The 24203-nt window shown below is 42.4% G+C and overlaps 3 protein-coding genes across 6 annotated transcripts; all 3 read left to right on the top strand.

The window, feature by feature from the left end:
• The first annotated feature begins 1651 nt into the window (after positions 1–1651).
• On the top strand, positions 1652–12977 carry rnf144b (ring finger protein 144B). Of its 2 annotated transcripts, none has more exons than XM_026293667.2 (8): positions 1652–2594; positions 4661–4932; positions 6253–6357; positions 7351–7411; positions 8472–8685; positions 9816–9960; positions 10140–10229; positions 12020–12977. In XM_026293667.2, the coding sequence occupies exons 2-8, from the start codon at positions 4756–4758 to the stop codon at positions 12164–12166; spliced, it is 939 nt and encodes a 312-aa protein (XP_026149452.1). In that variant the 5' UTR covers positions 1652–2594; positions 4661–4755; the 3' UTR covers positions 12167–12977. The 2 variants fall into 2 exon arrangements, with proteins under 2 accessions (XP_026149452.1, XP_026149453.1); XM_026293668.2 differs by lacking the exon at positions 1652–2594 and adding an exon at positions 2632–3065.
• A 194-nt stretch (positions 12978–13171) lies between these two features.
• LOC113122792 (xylose isomerase-like) lies at positions 13172–16592 on the top strand. 3 transcript variants are annotated; one of them, XM_026294360.1, is made up of 14 exons: positions 13172–13251; positions 13587–13663; positions 13769–13841; positions 13919–14031; positions 14121–14146; positions 14315–14452; positions 14568–14677; positions 14766–14861; positions 14948–15031; positions 15112–15238; positions 15409–15514; positions 15734–15916; positions 16016–16090; positions 16194–16335. In XM_026294360.1, exons 1-14 carry the CDS (start codon positions 13224–13226, stop codon positions 16233–16235), a joined length of 1278 nt encoding a protein of 425 aa, XP_026150145.1. In that variant the 5' UTR covers positions 13172–13223; the 3' UTR covers positions 16236–16335. The 3 variants fall into 3 exon arrangements, with proteins under 3 accessions (XP_026150145.1, XP_026150146.1, XP_026150144.1); XM_026294361.1 differs by having other exon boundaries at positions 16199–16228; XM_026294359.1 differs by having other exon boundaries at positions 13224–13251; positions 16306–16592.
• Positions 16593–16706: 114 nt separating this feature from the next.
• sqlea (squalene epoxidase a) lies at positions 16707–23899 on the top strand. Its single transcript, XM_026294358.2, has 11 exons — positions 16707–18229; positions 18332–18590; positions 19271–19448; positions 19879–19975; positions 20076–20189; positions 20768–20939; positions 21357–21452; positions 21689–21831; positions 22432–22528; positions 22669–22756; positions 23068–23899. The coding sequence occupies exons 1-11, from the start codon at positions 17957–17959 to the stop codon at positions 23258–23260; spliced, it is 1710 nt and encodes a 569-aa protein (XP_026150143.1). The 5' UTR covers positions 16707–17956; the 3' UTR covers positions 23261–23899.
• Positions 23900–24203: the final 304 nt, after the last annotated feature.

Genomic DNA, 24203 nt, shown 5'->3' with positions numbered 1-24203 from the left:
AGTCGATCAGGGTGGAGTTGCTGATGTTCACAATCAAAATGGTCGAAGGCACGCTCTGGATAGCCCCTGTTTACGTGTGCGTGAGGGAGAGAGGGGAAAGGGAAGAGAATATCAGAATGGGAAGTTGTTGTTCCAGAGTGACGTAACAGCAGTAAATGCGTCACTGTCACAAAAATCCTGAAGATATGGGAAATGTTTTGCTGAACTACTTCCTGCACAAAAATCCACAACTACCCACAAGTAGAAAAAAAGGTTCGAGGCCTGACGCTCAGTGTGTTACAGTGAAAACTGAATTCTGACATAAGATGTAGAAGTACCTTGTGTAGTTTTATCCTCTTTAGGTTGATGGTTTTGACCTTTAAAAATAGAAAGATAGATGATGTTCAATTTCTACTACTAATAAATTGCCTTTGGGCATGCATACCATTGCCATATAAGTATCAGTGCAGATTTTATTTCCCAACTATCCCTGCCCTACCCACTCAGGTGTCTTCTGCCATCTTCCTGCTTCTGAATACATCTGATCCAGGTGATCAGCAGTGGGTAGGGCAGGGATAGTTGGAAAACAGGGCAGTGTCCGCCCCTGCACTACAGCATGTGAAGTAATGAAGACAGTACTGATGTTTGAATAACAAAAATCCTATTAAAAACCTTGTTTTACCTGTCGTGCATGTGTCCTCACACAGCAGAGCATCCACCGGGCAGCAAAACAGCTGAAAGACTTTTCTGTAGCTCTTCTGCGCCACCCTCTGCACCACCTGCACGATTCTCTGCACGTTGGGGGGTTTCAAAGTCGCCACCTGGAGAGGAGGAGAAAAGGGCACATTTTTCCTGTAAGGTTTCAAACTATGAAAACATCCTGCGCTATGACCCGGCAGCGCCAGTGGCATTTAAATACAAACCACAACTCAGCCCGTCGGACCGGCTCACCGCTGTTTTTCTAGGTCACATGCTGCTCTAACAATAGCAGGTCGCTGCACAGGGGGAATTTTTCTATCGCTAAACACTTACACCGAAACTAACAATATACAGAAATTAGGACCTGATGAAAAAGTTTGATCACAAAAAACATTGGATATACAGTATTTTTCAGTATACAGTATTTTTAATCATCCACACACACAGTTTGCAGTTCGTACTATCTATCTGTCTATCTATCTGGATATCTATCTAGACAGATAGATAGATACACACACACATCTATAACCACCATATATATTTATATAAATATATATAGTCTTACCTGGTTGGCCGGCGTTCTTTCATTCATTTTTGATAAATTGCTGCTGTACAGAGGGTCAGAGCTGTTCATCGTTCGTGACCCGGTACGTTACTCTCCTCACTTTAAGAATAAGATCGACTCATATATTGGTTTTCAGAAAAACCCCGGTCAGAAAGGCGCATGCGCACTTTACCTCGGGGTTTCCAGTAGGTTAGGTTTCTGACGGTATGAACTGAAACAGTGAAAGAGTAACAGGTCCCATGATCTTATTGTGATATACTTTAAGATGTTTTACATGTATTTAAAAAAATGAAAAGGTGAAACAGTAGTATGCATTCATTATTTTTGCTTGCTCTGTTGTCAAATATGACTTATTGTGTCTTAGTATAAAGGCCAAGTCTACCGGGACACCAACACATTTCAGCCTGACCCATCATACAACATATAATATGTTGTATATAGCATTTACCATTGGATGAGAGCTATATGGTGATGTGAATATAGGCTGTTTCCTGAACATGTAGTGATGCAATAGGTGTGCACCAAAATGTAAACAGGAAGTGCATCTATAAAGAGCTGCTATAAAAGAAGTGACACAAAAAAACACAGATGAGACGTGAGAACAGTGGCAACCGACTAGATTAGTTATATTGCTCTTTTACAAGATAAGTAGCCTACTGATACAACAAGGCAAAATACTACAAGGTCATGCAGTCCAATGTTTTTTAGTAAATGTACATAACTATTATCAGTAAAATGTAAATATACTTGTACATGGCATAGATAGCTTTTACATGTTTGATGTATAAAGCAGAACTTGTTTCAACTACTTCTCTTTTCTAACTACACTTTCTAACTACAAGCTAAGTCTAGTAAGCATTAGCTGTTGTCTTTTAAGGAAGCTGTTATATACTACACTGAACACAATCTGTATCTACGCAACAACTACAGTACGTATAACTTATGTGATATTCATTTTTACGACTGCCTCTGAAAGCAGCACCGGTTTAGCGAAATAACCAGCAGGAGCAGATCAGGGCTGGAGATGAATAGAGCAGGCACAGCTTCCTGGATGGAAACAAAACGCAGGATAACTAACACGCACGCACATGCACGTGCACGCACGCGCGCACGCAGTACAGGTGCCAGACAGACGCGAACAGACGTCCGAACATGTTTTTAGTTTCTCGGTAAGCCCGGTACGTGTCTGAGAAAGGCGGAAACGCGACGTCGACGACATTAGGTGCTGACGGCGCAGGTTATCGCAACCAGTGGATTGTATCGTCACATGTGTCTGTGCTGCGGGGATAATAGCACTGCGGATGTGGATCCGGACCGAGGCAGCTCTTACACCCAGTGGTCCACAGACAAGGTAGGCTCCCCGCAGCCCCACATCTCCTCCTGCTCACCTGCCGTTTGTCTGCAGCACATAGAAGGTATCACACGGTGAATGCGTTTCAGTTGGGACCTGTGTCTATGCAGATGTAGATCACACATTTATTTTATTTTATTTATTTATTTATTTAAATATGTCATTCTGACCTCAGGCATGTATTGTACTGCTGCACACACACCTATAACAGGTACAGCTTCCACCACACTGATCCTGTGTAAACTGGCACACACAGGTTTGCATTTTTCCACCCCATAATTTCCTTCATGCTGCTGTACTTTCACTTGACCTGCTCTTGGTTTAGGCTCTCTTCTAAAATAAACGCACAGGTTGTTGGTCCAGAAACCCAGAGAGAGGGACAGGGCAGTTAGGTAACCAGCTGTGTAAACGATACTGTGTGAATTCTGCTCCACACACCGGGATAACCCCGTCCCTGCTGCTTCCTTCCAGGTACAGTGGCAGTCTGTGTAAAACCAGCAACAGCTTTTCACTGGGCAGCTCTGGTTTTCCATCTCTGCCTTTCTGGTCAACAGTCATGTTTTGACCCCCGCCTCTCTGTGGCTGGAATGCTGTGTAGACTGCTAAACACCGAACGGACAACTTCACACCTAAAAGGCCCCGTTTGGACTCATGAATAGCTGTAACGGTGCAGCTTCAGGGTTGAATGGGGGCTCTTATTCTCAGCAGGGACTGCAGTGCTTTTGAAACAGAAGACTGTTCAGTTCTCAGACTCACTGATGGAAACTTGGATACCTCACCTGTCGAAAGGGGGATGACACCGATTTATTTAGTCGTTCTTAGATAAAAAAAGACTTCATCATTGTATCCCAAGTTCGTCTAAAGTTTTAAGTTGTTCTGAGATGAAAGCCTTCACTGTCTTATTCGCAGCAAAGCCAGCTGCTGAGAAACCTGTTATTTTCCTATGTGACACCACGGGGCTGGGTATGCTCAGGCAGGGCAGGACGGGACAGGCTGAGCGCATTATGGGATGACGACTGCAGCTGGCTCAGCTCTCCTGTCTGAAAGCAGTGCAGGATCCAACATGACTGTGCAGAAATGCTAAAGTGGGCTTCTTCATGAGCTCCACTATCAGGGATCTGCATGCATGGTGCCAGTGATCAATAGTACAAAAATAAATGACACTGTCGGGGGGTGATGGCTGTATTGACTGAACTGTTCTAAAGTTTTCCTGCCGACCTGAACTTCCTGTTGAATTGTGCATGGGGATGCTGTGTGATTTCAATGGCCACTCAGGCTGCAGAGTGTATCTTCAACGCCGCGTTCATGGCTCCTGGAGGATGAATCCTAATGACTTTGGTGATGTGACGTTTCCTTCTTCCTTGTGATTTAAGTTCATGCTCTTCAGGATGAATGAACCGAAACCTCTGGTCATCCTCTGACTTCGCTTGTAGCCCCAGCTGTCTTTAGTGCTAACTCTGTAATGAACTGTAGTTTATGTGTCCCATGATGGTTAGTCTCTCTTTCCTCTCATTGACTGTAAAGTTTACTAAGATGTTCATTTTATTTGAGGGAACTCCCCTCATTTCTCTTCCTGTAATTTTGTTCCACATTGACATTGCATGCTAAACTAAAGTCCCACCTACTGCAGCTCCATGACCTTCTATTTACCCTGCTGTGTAAAAATGATTGACAGTTCATCAGGTCAGGATAAATGAGGAGCTGGTGGATAATTGTTGGCTCAGTAAACACAGAAACTGGACTTTGGCCATACAGTTGACATCCATTTATGGAGAAACAACCGACAGAATGAGTAATCAGTATTATCACAGTCATTTCACATAATTATATTTTGCTTGGACCACACAGCTTTAAACAGTGACTAATTCATCTCTCGGGTAACAAGACAATGACAGTGTATTGCTTCAGGGTGAGGTGAAGTCACCAACAGTTAGTGTAGCAGTTACCAGAAAGAATGGCAGCTTCCAGTAACAGTGTGCAGTGTTGTTAGAAGGCCGGCACATGTGAGAGCTACAAGGGTTATACCTGTGCTGAAGAGATAAACAGATTGTTGTTTATGCTTTCAGGAACATGGAGGCTATAGCTCCTCTCCGTCTCCAGCAGACGGGCTAAGAGCAGCCTGATTCCTTTTTACGTCCATCCCTCACTCTGTGACTCCACCATGGCCAACAGGAGTCCCACTCTAGGTCAGGAAGCAATAGACTCTGCACCAGGGATGCCCGAGGCCGGCACTGACTGCCAGACAGGACCCAAGGTTTTCTGCAAACTGTGTCTCAGTGAGCAGCCATCTGCAGCCACCAGGGAACTACAGGGCTGTAACTGCAACTTCTGCACAGCGGTAGGTAGAGACGCATCCAATTCATTCCAGATAATTGCAGTAGACAACGCTCATATCCAAAAATTTGTTTAAGCAGTAGCTGTTGTGTGTAAACAGTATAGGGTGTCTCCAGGCTCTATTTAGTTCATCATTTTAGTCATTTTCTGTGGGTGGATTACACAAGAGTTATCCAACACCAGACTTTTTTTGGGTATTTAAGGGAAATCTCTTGGATTTACTTGAAGTGGGATGCTTTTCTTTATTGCAGTACCACTTCCTGCTTTAGGACCTTAAAATAGATCCTTTTATTGGCAAATCTTGCATTACAGCTCTAGTGAAACCAAGCAGTTTCAACACACAGTTGACTTTCTTGTACATTTACTTAGTGTTATTTGTTCTTGGAATGTGAAAGTTTGGTTTGCTGACATCTTGGAACACATATACAGTATTTCCTGGAAGCTTCTTGACTCATTTTATGGTAGAAGAACTAACCCTATGGGTTGTATGAATATTTATTACAAGATCAGAGGTCTAAGACAGGTCTGCCTCTACACTGTTCCCACCTAATACGTACCTGGCTGGGTGACAGCAACTGAGCTGTTGGCAGGTATAGGCAGGTGTTAATCTCTGGCCCAGCTGGCTCTGTTGTTGACTGACAGGATCACACAGATAAAACACACATGCACAGTGTTGCAGAGGAAGAAGGAGACAGATGAAGACTGTAAACAGTGCTTACCAGCTAGACAGCATTGTATAAACCTGAAACATTTCCTGCATTCAACACAGAATATTGCTTGTGTGTGTGTGTGTGTGTGTGTTTTAAATTCCGTAGCATTTATGGATGAACAGTTGATCATGCTTTTATGTGAACACATGAGAAGCACAAGTTTGCATTCAAAAATGCCTCCCAGACTCATGATTGATATTTTTTTTTATCTTCCACAAGTGACAATTTTACTTTCTGTTCCTGAAAACTGCCTGCCTTTGTGCAGATTGTACATAGTTCCTGTGATGCGTCCATATTTCATGAGGCAACATGTGACTTTTGACGTGTGACTGCTGATAAGCAACTTGTGTTTATGTGGCATTTCGTTTGCCCTGTTTGCACAAAAGCTCATTTTTCTTGTTTTTTTACATCTTGATGTTAGTAGAAGGTTGTCACACTTTCATATACAGCATTGCATTTGTTTATTATTTTATCCAGGGTGGTAAAGATAATGTGCAAGATTATGATATATGGTTAGATGCATTGCTTTTTGCAAGAGCATTAGATGTGATGTGTTACAGTACCATATATGACATTCAATTTATAAAACTGCTGTGTTGTTCTTCCTTCTCCAGTGTTTGCAGCAGTATGTTCAACTAGCCATCATGGAGGGTGGGGGTGCACCCATCACCTGCCCAGATTTGGCCTGCCAAAAGACCGGAGTGCTGCTGGACTCTGAGGTCTGCACTGTTTAAAACTAATAACATGTAGGCCCTAGGTGAAAGCAACAAAGGAAAGAGACCATAAAGGACAAAAATAATGTGTATGCACAAACATACAGAAATAAAACCATGTGTTAGGCAAACGCTTTTGGAATGTTCCTTGAATTTCCAAGCCTCCAGCTCCACCTGTTTGTTTCCAGTCCAGGGTGCAGCAAGCAAACTTCTATAGAAAAATGAAGTTGGATTTTCATTCTTGCGTTTTTAAAATGGTGTGGGCTGAAGTAACCAAGATCACGTGAAAATGTAGTGTATCCACTACACTGATGACGTTTCTGAAGAAACTCAGTCAGTCAGAAACTGAAACACCGGCTTTCCACTTACTGTGGTAAAGATGTCAGAGGATATGTGTAGACAGATGGAAACTGTCCCTTACTTCCTTATGGTTTTCCTGTCTGAATGCAACCGCATTAAGAAACCTACCGTAAAAAAAAAAAAAGTGAAAAAGAGAACAATGCATTTGTCAGATGTTTTCTTTAAGCTAGTAAAATACCATCTTAAAGGACTGGGTATAATGGGGCTAACTGCAAGCAAATTAGATTTAATGAAATATGTTATTTGCAATATCTTGCTCATAGATTGTTTTCAAATGTGGTCATGCAACTTCTACCATAGCATAAAAATACTATTTTCATTGTTTTAGAGATGTTGCCGCCAACCCAGTTTATCTCTGAGGTGTCTTAGAAATAATACAGGAATATGCAGTTGCCAGGTGACCAGCTGACATTTGTCAACAGGCATACATACTACCTTCATTTTATCCCTAACCACCATGTAGTTTGGAATTTATCCATTAGTGTTTAAAAAGCCTGGACTTTTCAAACTTCTCTTTTTTTAATGATACTGAAGCTGCATGAAAATTAAAACCATTGTGTTTAAACCCCAGTGACCTCTACATTAATGCATGCGCACAAAATTTAGTGTTATTGCTCTGACCGTGCTGTGTGATTGCAGATAGCCAGCCTGGCTGCAGCAGAACAGGTGGAGCTATATCAGCGTCTGAAGTTTGAGAGAGGTAGGTACTGGTGACTGGCTGCACTTTTGCAGCCCCATACAGCGTAGCCCAGGAGGTTACTAAAACTTACGTTACTTTAATGCCTTCAAGAAATTCAATAACAACTGCTTTGAGAGGCCCATTTTCTAATAAATGTGAAATGTGAATGTCTTTTTTTTCACAGTAAATGGATTACATGACCTCTGTTTAATTGATTGCACTTATACTGTGGAAATGTGCATGGGGGCATATTGTGTCTTGATGTTGACCTGGCTTGGGAGCAAAAAGTATCTGTTGAAATAGATTTCTGCTGGCATTTACAAATTGCAAACTGTGGTTAGTTTGCCTTGCAGCTATATTAGTCTTTTCCAGCTACGCAGTTATCAACATGCTGTGAAGCCATTAATAGATATTGTTACCTCTGATCATAAATCGTAAAGCTCATAACACTGAAAGTCTGAACATGCAAAGAGGAGACTACTTTGCAACAGTTTGTTAGGTACTTTCCTTTAACAAACAGAGAATGAGCATAGGAGTTTTAGTTGCAGGGAGTAACAAAACAACACGGAACCTCGGAACAACACGAAGGACACTGGCTATGATATGATACAAATTAATACAGGTGAACAGAAAGAGGAAGCATCTTCCCACTGCAAGACATCTGGGTCTTTATCAAAAAGTCAAGGTTAGAGCAAATTGTTCTCACTGAAAACATATGTTATGTCTACACAATAGGCTCTATTCAGCAGTGTTTCGATTATGCTAGAGTAAGGTGGATCACTTGATGGTCAAACATTTTCTTAATTTGCCATAACACCCTTTTTTATGCTTCACCATGAGGGTCTGATTCAGCACATGGAAGCTCCAGTTTTTGTTGTCTAGTTGTGAAACGTCAGATTTATTGTTTGTCATTTATTCTCACATAAACAGGTGAAAAAGAGAACAATGCATTTGTCAGATGTTTTCTTTAAGCTAGGTTACGTTGGCAACTTCAGTCAGCCAGTCAGCATTTATTTAGTCTCTCATATCTGTGCTCCTACTTTGTTAGTATACACCCACATCCCCTCTTTGTTTTCTGCAGGAGTGACGTTGGACCCCAGTAAAGCTTGGTGCCCAGTGCTTGAATGTCAGGCGGTGTGCAGCGTGCAGCGAAGCACAGAGGGCGAGCCCACAGCTGTGCCCTGCCCGACCTGTCACACTGTCTTCTGCTCTGGGTGCAGAGGGCCGTGGAAGGACAGCCATACCTGCCCCGAGCGACAACCCATGATGTCCTCCTCAGCCGCTCGTGAAAGCAGGTCAGTCAGCTGGTTGCTTGGTCGGTCACATAGTGCTCGCAGCTACAGACTCTTTGAAAATGATGCTGTGCTGTTACTAGAATGAGGGTGTCTACAAAGAAACACTTGTTATACTTGTGAACTAACTGAAGACTAAATGATGACTGCACTCATAAAAGGTGACTCCTCTATAATTTATCCTCATTTATCTGGTTTCCCTTAAAGCTAAAGACACCTGGCAGTTATTAACACTGCATTGGTTTGATGGGTGAACTGGTGGCAGTAGAGTCAGTGAGCTGAATAATAACATTGATATGGGATTAATAGCGTGGTATTCCTCAGCAGTGCCCTGTGTGTAGTCCATGTTGTACAGCTACGCTACTGTCCTTGCCCGAGCCGGACTGACTGATGACACTGGGGACTTACTGAGTTATATTGGAATTCCACTGTTTCTGTGCCAAAGGGAGGAGAAGGATGGCACAGAGCCAGTCAGGTCACTGTATAGACAGAGCGTGTGCGTAGCAATGAAGCAGCGGTATCTGCAGCGTGCTGTGGAGAATAGAGCAGGGGTGGGGAGAGTAGAGGGAAATCAAATTCAGATTTGAACTTTAAAGCATGATTTTCCACAGCATGTGGTAGCAGTTGCTAGGAGCACTTAGAATATGCTGTTGTTTTTCAACCACAGTGCACTTAAAGCAATCTCTGTGGCTTGTGGTTTCATCTACGCTGATGTTGTTGTTCTGGCTTCGTTGACGGACGAGGCTTCTGTTCTTAATGTTTTCAGAGCCTTAATTGAACAACATCACAAATCTAAATTAATTACTAAAAAAATTCAGAGACGTGGGCAGCGATCTCCAAAGTGCCACACACCGAATTTAAAGCTGCTCTCATGAATGGTTTTTATCTTAGCAGTGGATGAATGCAGGTTTAGTGAAAAATGAAAAACTGAAAATCTGTTTGTAATTGTAGATCGCAGATCGAAACCCTTAATCAAGACTGCACTCTGTTAATAGCAGCTACGGTCCTGAAATATACCTATTACCTACCTATTAGCACCGACCCTATGGTCTGCCTAGAGACACTTGAGACTTTCATGGGTCTGTATTCTAGTGTGCCCCTGACATCTTGTGCATCTTTCTCCCCATCTGCAGGACCCGTTCCAGCAGCGACTCTGACATGGCCATCAAACAGTGTCCTATGTGTGGCGTCTACATCGAGAGGAACCAGGGCTGTGCGCAGATGTTGTGTAAGAGCTGCAAACACACCTTCTGCTGGTACTGTCTGCAGAATCTGGATGTGAGTCTACTCCTGATATCTCGCAATTAACAGATATGATGCATGGCACGTGTTTAGACTACTCCTTGGTTCCAGACACTTCAGCCTGTGTTCACTCTCTTCAGTTTGTGTTCTAATGTCCTCAGTGATTACTGGGTATTTAGATTTTCTGTTTCAGTGTGTGTGTTTTGTAAATGCAGGGTGATATCTTCCTGAGGCATTACGATACAGGACCCTGCAGAAACAAGCTGGGACACTCCAGGGCCTCTGTGATGTGGAACAGAACTCAGGTAGGGCCGCTCAGCAGAGCAGACATACTATTCATTTCAGGCTTGTGGTTTGTCTGAATGGATCAGCCTGCAGAAACACCCGTCTGTCAGTCACAAGTTATTCCTCCCATGGTTCGAATAGAGTAGAACTGTGCCATCGCACTACCAGGATTGGATGTTAAATATTTTGGACTCAATCCCAGCTGCACAGTTTGACTCATTGAAATACATGCCAATGAGGAGAAGTAACTGGTAAAACTCACTGACTCTAGCATGTCATGTTTCAATCCAAACAAAAGCTTTAAACAGTCTATTCCTTGGTTCTCATTCAGTGTCGGACCTGTGAAAGCTCCATCAGCTATGCACTGTGTGTCAGCGGCTACATTTATTTTCTTGAATTTCCCTGAAACAGTCCAATAAAGTCTGTGTTGGTTGGATTTGTTGTTTGTGTGGGGTTTTTTGTTTAGTTTTTTTACTAGTGTGCCCAAATAGTCCTTTATCAGACGTTAAGCTAAACATAATTCCAGCACTAATCTCAAACTCCTGCCCCGTAATAACATTCTGCATTGAGTTAAATGGTTACAGTTGGCCACCAAACCTGCCATCTTGGTACTTTCCCTATTCTGATGTCATTATCACATGATTAGAACCGTGTTTAGAGTGAACTCCTGATTGTCTGCTGGGGCTGTTTGCCAAGTGTCTGGCAAGTGGCAGAACAGTATAGCCTTTCCTTGAAAAACAACTCATGACACTTGGCTCCACCCTTACCTAACAGGTTCTTTAAGTCTGGCAATCGTCTGGGGACAAATTCGTTTCACTGCTGTAACTGTTTCCTCTCTGTCTCCAAACATTGCTGGTGCATAGACTACATGGCCAAAAGGATATGGACAGACAAACGATGGCCTTTATGATTTATCTTGTCATTATCCAAGTCCCATGGTGTACATACAGTGGGTACGGAAAGTATTCAGACCCCTTTAAATTTTTCACTCTTTGTGTCATTGCAGCCATTTGCCAAAATCAAAAAAGTTCATTTTATTTCTCATTAATGTACACTCAGCACCCCATCTTGACAGAAAAAAACAGAAATGTAGAAGTTTTTGCAAATTTATTAAAAAAGAAAAACTGAAATATCACATGGTCATAAGTATTCAGACCCTTTGCACTGACACTCATATTTAACTCACATGCTGTCCATTTCTTCTGATCCTCCTTGAGATGGTTCTGCTCCTTCATTGGAGTCCAGCTGTGTTTAATTGAACTGATTGGACTTGATTAGGAAAGGCACACACCTGTCACACACGTGTCTATTTTTCTATTGTTTCTTTTTATCTTCATATTCCACTGTTTAACTACGATGAAAGTCTTATCTTATTAACTTGCTGTAACAGTACAGTTTACTGTCACACCCATATAAAATGGGTCGTGGCTCACAGTTGGCACTCTTCGTCCTACAGGATGGACGGGGCTGAAGCCAGTGCTTTGAGCAAGGCGGGTTCTTCCACGCCAAACTTGGAGAACCATGTTTGTGCATGTGGATATTGTCATGTTGAAACAGGAAAGAGCCATTACCCAAACTGTTGCATGGTTTAGTATTTACTTTTATGAGATGTAAGGAGCCCTGCCTAAAAATAGAAAAAATAAAACAGGCGTACACTAAACACAAAAAATATGTGAAGGGTTCCCATATATTTTTGGATAGCAAATGTACATGATACAAAGTGTTGGAAGTGTACACTATTTTTGCTCTGTTGTTAATATGGAACTTCTGATTAGTGGAGCTTTTAAGATGTTGCTGTGTTGTCCTTCAGGTGGTGGGGATCCTGGTAGGGGTCAGCATCATCGTGCTGGTGACCTCACCCCTACTCCTGCTGGCTTCTCCCTGCATCCTGTGCTGTGTCTGCAAACCCTGCAGACACAAGAAAAAGAAGAAGAGGAAGAAGGACCTCAGTCAGTGAGACTGATCCGTTTCATAGCAGCTCCCCCTGTCTTTGGCCTGGACTAGGATCACTCGCAAAGCCCAAGGAAACTAACAAAATGCGAGTTCTGCATGGAGGAAAAAGAAAACATTTATGGAGCAGCCAATTGCTTTTTCATGACTCTTCAGACTGGGATGGTGGAAGTGTGCCAATGAAGAGTATGAACCTAGTTGTAAGGAGAAGGTGGAGGCCATGATAGATCTTTGTTTTTTCCCAAGGGGGCCTTTTTTCTCTGTCACACAGATTACACATGCAGTTACACATGCTACCCTCATGTGCCAAATTTCATGATGCCAAACCACCGGTGTTAGGTGCTCAAGTGCCTCACTCTACAGTGCCTGGTGCTTGTTATATTTGCTTTGCCTTCCATTCTGTCTTATGCAAAAATATATTAACATTATGAACATGGACAGCCATCAGGATCACACAGGGTTGTACAGTAAATCCTCCAAAAACAATGCAGAATGTTTTTTTTTTTGTTTTTTATTTTTCATAATGGGTGATGGCAGATGGCATCAGGTGTGCACTCTATATTCTCTACTGACAGGAAATATATTTGGGCTTCAGCGGTGCACAGAGGACTCTTCTGCAAATGTTTGTTTCCACCAGGTGTGTGTTGCAGGCTCTAAAGGGTACTGTGTACTTTTCTAAAATCTGTTAATATGTATTTATGTAATATGTGTGGATGGTACTCTCTTATCATTTCTACATTTCTGTCAATGTTTGTGCATCGGATATTTTATAAAAGCTTCACTTTAGTTGAAATAAACACAAAGTATTGAACATGCAACAGATGGGATCCTGACATTTACCGTTTCATGGCTCATTGCTCCACTTTTGTCTGGAGGAGACAATGAAAGCTTTAAAAGCAACAACTGTTCAGGCTGAACCGCAGGTAGATCATCACGTATCCGCATCAACGGGCTGAAACGAGGACAGCGTCGTGCTTTAAGGGGATTTAGTGACACCGTGTGTATGAGGAGAGAATTGCACAATGTGTGTTAGAGGAATGACGAAGTAGCCTGTGATCGAAAAAATGGCAGCTCCTGGTGAATTCTTTGCTGGTAAATAGTTGTTTTTCATGCACAGAAGAGTCGTATCCTGCCGCGTGTGAAGTGTGTGTGTGTGTGTGTGTGTGTGTGGGGGGGGGGGGGGGGGGGGTGTTAGGTGTGTTAGGTGTCTGTTGTGAACAGCTGTGAACAACGATCGGCTGTGCGCTTTGTAAAACTATTACGTTTGTTTTTCGTTTACTAAAAAACACGAGTCCTCGTACGTTTAGCTGCTGCGCGCGCGCGCGCACACACACACACACACACACACACATACATACAGCTGATTAAGCGGAACAAGTTTCAAGTTTCATGGAATCTGCCATATCGTTGCGTAACCTGTTGCACAGGCATTCCCAAGATCACGTATCTCCCCAGCGCTGGACCAGCAGATGTGCTGTGCTTCAAACACTACAATGCAGAGGAGGTGGGTGTGACGCACGCACACACATGAGAACAGGACCCCTGTGACGTTGTTAAGAAGTGTGCGGTCTGTGCCATGCTGGTCAGGGCTCAGTGTTCTTCTGCACAGGTGCTGATGGGCAGGAAGATGGAGGACTGGCTGAGGTTCTCAGTGTGCTACTGGCACTCCTTCTGTGGAACAGGTACTGTGAACTTTGACCCAACTCTCACTATAATCCTCACAGTAGATTTTTAATTATTGCCTTCTTTCTTCTTTTAGGAGCGGATCCTTTCGGGGATCAGACGCACCAGTGGCCCTGGAATGAAGGGACTCCTATGGAATCAGCCAAGAAGCGACTCCGTGCTGCTTTTGAGTTTTTCACCAAGCTTGGTGTGAGGGAGTCACGTGCAAACTGAATCAGAATGAGCATCAGTTTCTGTACATTGTACAGGTTCTTTGTGACACCTGCTTGTTTTCACAGGTTAAATATTACACATTCCATGACAGGTAACTGAGTTTTTTTGTTTAAGTTGATGCCAATCAGGTGTTTACTTCTGCTGCATAATCAAAGGACATATACTTTACATCTTATACTTGGTTAAAATCAGTAGAGCTATGATCAGTCATGGTTTCTGTTATATTGCAAAGTCCAAAGCTGTTCTCTGTTTCCTGCAGAGATATGGCTCCTGAGGGCTCCACACTGGAGGAGTCCAACAGGAATCTGGATGAAATAACAGACCTGGCTCTAGAGCTGCAGAGCCAGACTGGAGTCAAGGTGCTGTGGGTCACCTGCAACCTCTTTGCCCACCCGAGGTCAGACCTTGCAGTCAAAAGATGCCTGTAAAGCTTTGTTTTACCAGAGTAGGAGATTGTATGTCCAAATGTGAGAAGCATTATAATATAAACATATGTAAACTTAATGTGACAGGTATATGAACGGTGCAGCCACCAACCCTGACTGCCATGTTTTGGCCTATGCTGGGGCTCAGGTCAAGAAGGGGCTGGATATTGCCAAGAAGCTGGGTGCAGAAAATTTTGGTACGTCAGACATGATGGTTTCTTTGTGTCTGCAGGTAAAATATTGAAAATGATCAATTTAATAATCAGTTTATTTTTGTCTGCTCAGTGTTTTGGGGAGGAAGAGAAGGTTTTCTTTCCATCCATAATACCGATGTTGCTGCTGAGCTGAATCACATGGCCAGCTTCTTCAGAATGGCTGTCCGTAAGTGAAGCAGTTCTCAGATCTGGGTTTTGGTCAGTCCGCTGTCATGTATTAAGTCAGTTTCATGTCTGAATATTTGTCATCAGAGTACAAGGAGAAGATTGGCGCCAAGTGTCAGTTTCTCATTGAACCAAAGCCTAAGGAGCCCTGCAGACACCAGTATGATTATGGTAAACGTTCCTAAATGTAAACAGTGAAAGCCTGCTATTTAACCTTGCTGTTATAATAATGTCACTCTTTCCTTCAATAGATGCTATGAGCGTTATAGGGTTCCTTAAGCATTATGGTCTGGAGAATCACTTTAAGTTGAACATTGAGCCCAACCACACCACTCTGGCAGGACACTCCTATGAGCATGATATTGTCATGGCCTCTGCGTAAGACGATTTAACTGCTAAGAGAAGTTTGACTTAATTTGGAAGTGAAGATTATTGCTAAATGTTGCTGTATCACAGTTTAGGCACATCCAGAGCATCTTTAACATAGTGACCTCTTTACCGTGCCATATGCTAAATGTTGCGCATCGTCTTTGCTTGCTGGTGGACAGGTTTGGCATGCTGGGTTCGGTTGACTCGAACACTGGTTCACCTGACCTGGGGTGGGACACAGATCAGTTCCCTATGGACATCAGGAACACCACCATGGTCATGAAGGTGAGTTCATTACATTGTTAATGTAAAAATATGGATTAGCACGACTTTAATGTTCATATAGGTGTCTCATTACACTATTCTGTGGCTTATAAATAATCACACAGGTTACAGTCTTTTGGAAAATCTTCGTCTTACTCTAGTAGTATGCTACTGGATCTAGTAGTAAGATACATTTAGATGCAAACATGGAATCCAGCTGTTCCTCACTCTCTTTTTCAGACCGTCCTTGAACAAGGCGGTCTGCAACCAGGGGGCCTGAACTTTGATGCCAAGGTGCGCAGGGAGTCCACGGACCTGGAGGACCTGTTCATTGCTCATATTGGAGCTATGGATGCCTTCGCAAGAGGACTCAGGAACGCTGTACACATTATTGAGGACGGGCTTATCGCGGGTATGGTGAGGGTACGTGTGCAGCTACTTCAATTTCACGGATAAAGAGGTTTATATTTTTTATTAGTATTATTAGGAAACATGCTACAGTCTGTTGTTTGATTTTAACAGGAGCGATACTCGAGCTTCAGTCACGGTCTTGGACAGAAGGTGGAGGATGGTTCTGCCACCTTAGAGGAGATGGAGGTAACAATCAATATGCAAAATATAAGTGATTTGTTTATTGATCTTTTGATGTCTTGCAGCTGATTACTTTTATCCACATCTCCTCCCATCTGTTCCTTCCCAGTGCAGATCAATACACGTTAAAGAGAAAACAGCTCTGAAATAATGACTTTAATAGAAATAAGGGAAAGTGGATAATCCCCAAACCAAAATGGCCCTGTTTCTTATTATTTCAGGCCTTCATCAGGCAGAATGGCGAGCCCAACATCACATCAGGGAAGCAAGAAAAATACGAATCAATCTTTAATCACTACATATGATAAAGTTTTTAACTTCCTGTTTCTGGGTGATAGCATTTGATATTAAACAGTAGCTGATCTGCTTTAATGGTGGAAACAGTGGAGAGCAGATCAGACAGCACTGACAGGAAGGAATTTGATGTAACAAGATTTTAGTCATACAGTTTTAGCTGATGACTAATTTGGTAAAAACTTAATACTGTAATAAAATATTTTCACGATGAGTGATCATGTTGCATCTCACAGTTTATACAAATGTAGACTGAAATTATTCAACTATGAACAACAGATGAATAGTCAGAAACATATTTTTTGATTTTTTTTTTTTTCCATATTTTCCTGAAAGAGCAGAAAATGTCCAATGCTTCTACTGACACCCTAACAACTTAACAGTTATATTATTTACAGTAATTGTGGGCCCCATACTTTACCATTTCATAGACTCGGATTCTTGATATCTGATTCTGCCTGTTATTTTCTCCATAACCAACATTTATATTTCCTGTCAGTTGAGATTTTGACGAAGCTGGGCTAGTTCCTGCAGTTCCCAGTTTCTTAATCAAAGTTCTAATGATCCCACAGAATGCTGTAGATACGTTTCTAAAATATAACACAATTTTTTACTTTTTGCTTAATTCTAATTATTTTCCTAATCAAAGTGACAAGTGATTGGCAGTAGTTTGTAGCTCTGGAGGTTGAGACAATTCATGAGTTCTGTTCTTTTCACCATTATAATATTTAACAGTTTGTATTTTAGGATGTAATAATTCATCTTTATATGCTACTTTCCTTTAGAACTACTTCTAGTATTTGGAGTAGACTGTCAATTCTCCAGGGCAGTGTGACTTTTCAAACAAAACTTATGCTTCACCAACAAAGGAGCTCTCACTCTATTCCTATTTCTGGGTGCAATAAATGTCCCCCTGGTTCGCATGCATTCACAAAACGTGCTGTACAAATGCAGTACATTTGTCAGAAATGAAACCTTATACTTTGGCCCTGTTTCTTCTGTTACAAAAAATACAGAAATGTATATGTTGCTATGGAAACAGGTTTTCCACTCTGCTTGAGACGCAGATATGGCTATTTGTCTAAAAAAAAAAAAAAAAACAAAAAAAAAAGCTGGTCCGGGTTTTGCCCCTCAGAGTGAGTTCAGGTCTAATTTACACGAAACGTACATCTCTACACTGACATCACATCATACTACCATCCTGCCCGCCGACTGGCCAATCAGCGGATGCGGGAAAGAACATTGCTAGGTTGCCTGTCTAATCAGAGGATAGCGTGAGCTCTGCTCACCGTCACTCCACTCCTGATTGGAAGGCTGGGCTGCAGCGGGGGCGGGATGTGAGAGCACCCAATCCGAAGTGGTCCGTGTTTACAATTATCATAAATTATTCAGCAGCCTCTCTCTGACTGTCCTGACTGAGTTTGTTTAGAGGTGGGCTACCTTATTCTTTGAACCCGAAGAATTATTAATTTGTATTGCCTGGTGTATTTCCTTGTCAGCCTAAGAAAAGCAGCTTCACAGTACAGCTCTTTCACTATCACCATCAATTTGACCCTTTGTTGTTTTGAAACTAAGAAGATGTGGACCTTCCTAGGAGTAGCGAGCTTCACATACCTTTACAAAAAACTGGACACGGCTTTGCCTTTCTCCAGCAAAGAGCTGCTGGTGGCCTTCTTTCTGACAGTCGGGCTGTTGCTCTCATATATCAAGTATTTCCATGGCCAGAAGCTCAGAGCCTGTGAGCTGCTTCAGTTGCCTCTGAGCTTCCTTTCTTTTTTACCTGTTATCAACCACTTCATCCCTCCGACGTGCAGACGCAGGAGCAGGAAAACGGAGAACAGCTGTAAGAAGGTAATTATGAGAACAAAGAAAGATAAAAGACTGAAAACTTTTGTTTACAGTCCTCTTTGAACTTACACCGTATGTAACTTTACCCCACTACATTGTTTCCAGAGCCAGAGAGCAAAGAAAAGAGTACACACAGAGTCCTCTGCCTCAGAAAGTACCACAGCCACTTGTTCCTCTGTGGCCCCAGATCAAGATGTGGTGATAGTTGGGGCTGGGGTCCTGGGCTCTGCGATGGCAGCTGTTCTGGCCCGGGACGGGAGGAGGGTGACGGTGGTGGAGAGGAACCTGAAGGAGCCCGACAGGATAGTGGGGGAGCTGCTGCAGCCTGGAGGATACAGGGCCCTCAAAGAGCTCGGGCTGGAAGGTCAGTGATAAAAACTGATTTGAAATGGGCAGGATTTAGCTGGAAAATGTGACAAGAAAGAAAATGATCTAAATGCTTCAAAAATGTTTTTTAGGTACTTTCCATGTGTCAAAGATGAGTTTACAGCAGTCAGACTATTCATACTTAATATTTTCATATTTTTTCCATAATATCTATGCAGTACCTTTTTTTTTTTTTTTTTTTAAAATGCCCATCTTAACTACGTGCAATTTCTTGGTAAATACATATTTGAAATCTTGTTGATGGTTTTAATAAACCATTCTCAGCTCTGACAAGACTTAATTATAAATTCTACTTCAGATGTAAAAGGTGCCCAAGAGACCAAATACTACGGGGAAATGCTTCTAAGATGATGTCAAAGACATCTACTATATTTTTATTTGCTGGGATGGTGCTGACATAAACAGCAGCAAGTCAAAGGTTTGAATGTTTGATAAAGTTCTTATATCAGAAAGCTGACAGGACTGAACAAACACATAAACTGATGCAAAGATTTAGGCCACATCTCTTTATCATCATTTCAAACCAACTATTCCCCTCACAGTAGTGGCTATTAACATGTGCTCTAAAAACACATACTGTGTGCAAACAGTAGTGGCCTGACACAACAACGTTTGTGTGCTTTAAAGCTGTAACCTGCTGTGTGTGTTTGGCCTCAGGTTCGGTGGAGGGTCTGGATGCCCATATTGTGAAAGGATACGTGATCCACGACATAGAGAGCGGTACGGAGGTGGAGGTCTCCTACCCTCAGGAGGGGGAGGGCATCCAGTCTGGATGTGCTTTCCATCACGGCCGATTCATCATGGGCCTGAGGAGAGCTGCCCTGGCTGAGCCAAAGTGAGTAGAGTCACGACAGACTGCCCCACGTGCCAACTGGCATGTGGGATGTCGTGTTTTTGTGTCAGAAGGAACACGACTATCATTTAAAATCTGCTTGTTTCTTTCTGCCTCTCCTCAAATATTTATTTAATTCTTACTCTAGTCTATAATTCCACATAATCCCTATAATCTTCACTCAGGAATCACCGAAAGGCTTTTTCTGGAACCTCCTATTGCTCCTATCAATAGCTGGCCTTGTGCTGCTATTTCAGCAAAGGTGAATAATAGTTGATTGATAAGACTCTTGTTTAACAACCTGAATTTGTCGTTCCGATCACATGTCAAACAGACATTTGTCTTGTGTCAATACTTTAAGTTTCACATTACTGTACTGAACTGGCTGGAGAGGTAGAGGTGAAATAATTAAATGTGTAATTGCTCCCTCTAGTGTCACATTCATAGAAGGCACCGTGACCGCCTTACAGGAAGAGGATGGCTGTGTAACCGGAGTACAGTACAAGGAAAAAGAAAGTGGAGACATTAAGGTAACAACAGGAAGTTCTGCTACACATGCCCCCCCCCCCCCCCGAAAGAAACACTGTGTGTAATGCAGAAGTGTATGACGTGTGAACCTGTGTCCTGTAGGAAATCCATGCAGCACTGACAGTGGTAGCTGATGGCTGTTTCTCCAAATTCAGAAAGAGTCTGGTCTCTGGGAAAGCTAACATCTCCTCACACTTTGTTGGATGCCTTATGAAGGTAGCAGCAACAGCACCACACTACCGTAATGACCACACTACACTGACTGAATCAACAGCCCGAGCTCAGCGATCAGTTCGGTGACTGTTTCAACAGCCAGTGAATTGTTTCATATCTTGAGAAAATGCCAAATATGATCTGGTTTCAAAATTTCAAATGTGAGAATCTCTTGTTTTTTCGTAGTCATATATGAGAGGAAAGATTCTTTTGGCATGTAGACTATTCGTTGGACAAAACCACCCTGGACACTGGAAAATTGTAGCAGCCATGTTTCACTATTTTCTATCATTTTAGGGGGAAAAAAAAAGTGATTATAGAGAAAATGACTGGCAGCATAATTAATGATGAAACTCATTTAGTAGCCCTGAACAGTATACTGTATTCCACTGAAAATGTGATGTGTGATTGATTTGGGAGATAAATAAGTGTGCAGCCCTTACAAATGAACGTTTTACTGATTTTAAATACCAGAGCGAAACACAAAGCCTCCAGATCTTAATCAAAACGATAAGTCACTGTGGTAATTCAGCTGGAAACAACTTCTGTCCATCTGAGTTAGCACCATGCTTCTCCCCCAGGACTGTCCCCAGTTTAAAGCCAACCATGCTGAGCTGGTGCTGGCCAACCCGAGCCCGGTGCTCATCTACCAAATCTCATCCTCACACACCAGAGTGCTGGTGGACATCAGAGGGGAGATACCACGCAACCTGCCAGAGTATATGTCTGAGAAGATATACCCACAGCTGCCAGGTAAGAGGAGGGGGACGTGTGCCTGAGTCTTTATTCTTCTTCTCTTTAATGATCCTAATTAAACAACCATGTTCTGGAATGATTTTGCTTTTCAAAAACTGGTGGTAGGAATAAATCGAGTTATACAGCTGCCTGTGTTGGTGTGTCTACCACCCAGGAAGCCGCAGTCGAAGGGTTGGAAATTCATGGTGGGCTCTTGTTATTCTGCTGAAATATCAAACCCACGTTTTCAAAGCAGCAGCTCCGGTCAAGCTGAAATAGCTGCAGTCACTCACACTGATGCATTGATAAACGTACATTCAGACGCCAGAAGAAAAGGCTCTTTCTTGTGCCTGTGCCCAGTGTGCACCTTTGGGCTTTCATCCACAGAAGCGAGTGATCGACCACCTGCTCTCTCTCTTTCTCTCCTTCCTTCAGAGCATTTGAAGGAGCCTTTTATGGTGGCGCTGCAGAACGATCGACTCAGGTCTATGCCCGCCAGCTTCCTCCCTCCCTCCCCAGTCAACAAACCAGGTACTCAGGTGTTATTGACCAGAGGGACACTATTCAGCTGGTTTCAGCTTGTGTAAAGTTCGATGCATGTCTTTGAAAGCGGTGCAGTTTGGTCATTGCTCCACAATAGAGCACAGTAACACCATTCCTTTGTGGTCAACTCTTTTGCATGTGTTTTTAAGTTGAGAACTTTTGGAAAAGTAGGACTTTGCTACAACGGTGTGTGTATTTTGGCAACAGCAGTCTGTCTTTTGCAGGTGTGCTTCTCCTGGGCGATGCTTACAACATGAGGCACCCTCTGACAGGAGGAGGCATGAGTGTTGTTCTCAACGACATTCGCATCTGGAGGAGTCTACTCAGGAACATCCCAGATCTGTACGACGACAGAGCCATCCTGCAGGTAAACACAGGAACGGTCCGATCTCCAAATTATTGACCAAAAACTTTATTCCAGCTAAAAGCGGCTACACAACAAACCAGTTCCAGATATTTTTCTTCATTTCTCACTAGTAATGTGTCATTTTATCACAAAATATATTTGAAACAAATAATGCATAGTGACACCCATGGCAGTGCTGCCTTTTTGTTATTGGTGCACAGCTGCTCCTGGTGTTATTCTTCAGTGTTTACATTTATTTAAAGGAGATCAGCCTTGCTATAATTATAGTGCACATATAGTATGGCTCTGGTTACAGGAAGTAGTTTAGTTTGAGGTTATGTATACAGATACAATGAGTAAAATTGTAAATAATTCATAACACTAAAAAATTTTGATTGAGTTTTGGGCACATAACACCCAGCCCTTTTATAAACTGGGAGATAGAGGAAGGCCCTTTTTGTTTCTCTGCAACCCTGCAGTATATGACAGGTGGCAGAAGCTCTATTTGGAGCCTCTTCTGTATTGCATTCACCTTATCCTTTGTTATTCCCTCTGCTGTAGGTGAGAGACTGCAGACCACTGAGCAATATTACACTCAGCTTTTTTTTGTCTTCTCAACAGGCAAAGAAAAAATTCCACTGGGAACGCAAGTCATCACATTCGTTTGTGGTGAATGTGTTGGCTCAGGCCCTGTATGAGCTGTTTGCAGCCACTGACAGTGAGTCTCTGCCTGCCTCTGCAGTTAACAACACACAGAAAACAAAGGCGAACAATTTTAAATATTCATGGATCAGTATAAACAGAAAATGTTCATTCTGATCGTCATGACGTTTGTACGGTTTGGTTTGTGTTTCCCAGGTTCTCTTCATGAGCTGAGAAAAGCCTGCTTCAGATACTTCAAGCTTGGTGGGGAGTGTGTTGCTGGACCTATTGGACTCCTCTCAGTGTAAGTGTTTACATAATGTTCTCTGCATTAACAGGGTAGTGCATTGTCCTTATGGCATATTTGCTTTCTTTAGATGTGGCAATACTTTCAATTTCAACAGCAAACTGAATGTGAGCGCAAATGCAGAAATGAATTATATATAATATAGACAACAGAGGTCAAATGTTTTTATGAAACTTATGTTGTCTTCACCCCTTCTCAGCAAGGAAACACAAGTGTATTTCCCAACATGTTAAACTGTTAATTTAAATGCACGATTAAATATGAGAGATTTAGAATTTTGAAACTGAACGAATCATGATTTTTACCAGGTTGAATCCCAGACCCATGACCCTTATTGGACACTTCTTTGCTGTGGCGCTGTATGCAATCTACTTCAACTTCAAATTCGAGCCATGGAGCACGAAACCTCGAGCTTTATTGAAGAGCGGCGCCATCCTGTATCGAGCCTGCGCAGTTATGTTTCCACTCATCTTCTCTGAACTTAAATATCTGGTGTACTAAAGGCCATGGAACCAGGACTCCATTATAAACACAGATTCTGATTTATTTGCAGTTAGCTTAGACTGACATTTGCCAATGTATTGATTGGGCTTTGAAGAAAATTTGCAAAAAATTATTTGACAGTAACTTCTTCCATCTTTGCCCTCCTGCTGAAAAAGGCACAACTGCCAAGCTTCTTTTATTTGAAAGGATTTTCTACATTGTGCTCCAATATATCGTTTTAATGTCTTAATGCCTTGTTTCACTTTGGACATACTATGCAAAAATGTTTTATGCAGTTTGTGCTCACTCACAGTCTCCCTTAATGCTAGAAGAGTGCAGCATACTGTGTGTGTGCTCACAGCCTGAGCTGTATCGAGTATTTGTTACTGTGGACTTGCCAAATAGACACACCATGTGCAACATGGTGAGTTTTATAATAATTTCATCCTTATTATTTAGCAGTAGAGCCTGTTTGCTGCTGCTACTTTTCCTGTCGAGCGTTTATGTGAATGTAATGATATGAGTAATGACATGTTTGCTGACATGTTGCCTGAGAGAGCTGACATGGAGATCCTGACGTTTAATTCACCAGAGCTACACTCTGTCTGTTGACCCGTGCCTGTAAATAAATCTCACAACATACTTTATAAAATCTATATTTTAGACAAAATTGTTTTGGCTGATTTGTATACTGAATCCAAGACTGTTGCCTTACAGCAAGAAGGTTCCTGGTTCGAAACCCAGCAGGGGTCTTCCTGTGTGGAGTTTGCATGTATTTCCTGTGCTTGTGTGGGTTTTCTTCGGGTACTCCAGTTTCCTCCCACAGTTCATTGCTCATAGGAGTGAGTGTGTGTTGTTATTGGTCTATATGTGGTCCTGTCATGGTCTGGTGACCTGTCCTGGCCTTTTATGAGTAAGCAGGTATAGATAATGGATAGATAGCTGCTACAACTGTGGATTA

Source organism: Mastacembelus armatus, chromosome 16 (assembly GCF_900324485.2).
Source record: "Mastacembelus armatus chromosome 16, fMasArm1.2, whole genome shotgun sequence".
Lineage (NCBI taxonomy): Eukaryota > Metazoa > Chordata > Actinopteri > Synbranchiformes > Mastacembelidae > Mastacembelus > Mastacembelus armatus.
Note: the sequence above shows the minus strand (reverse complement) of the source record. Positions and strands in the feature narration are given on the sequence as shown.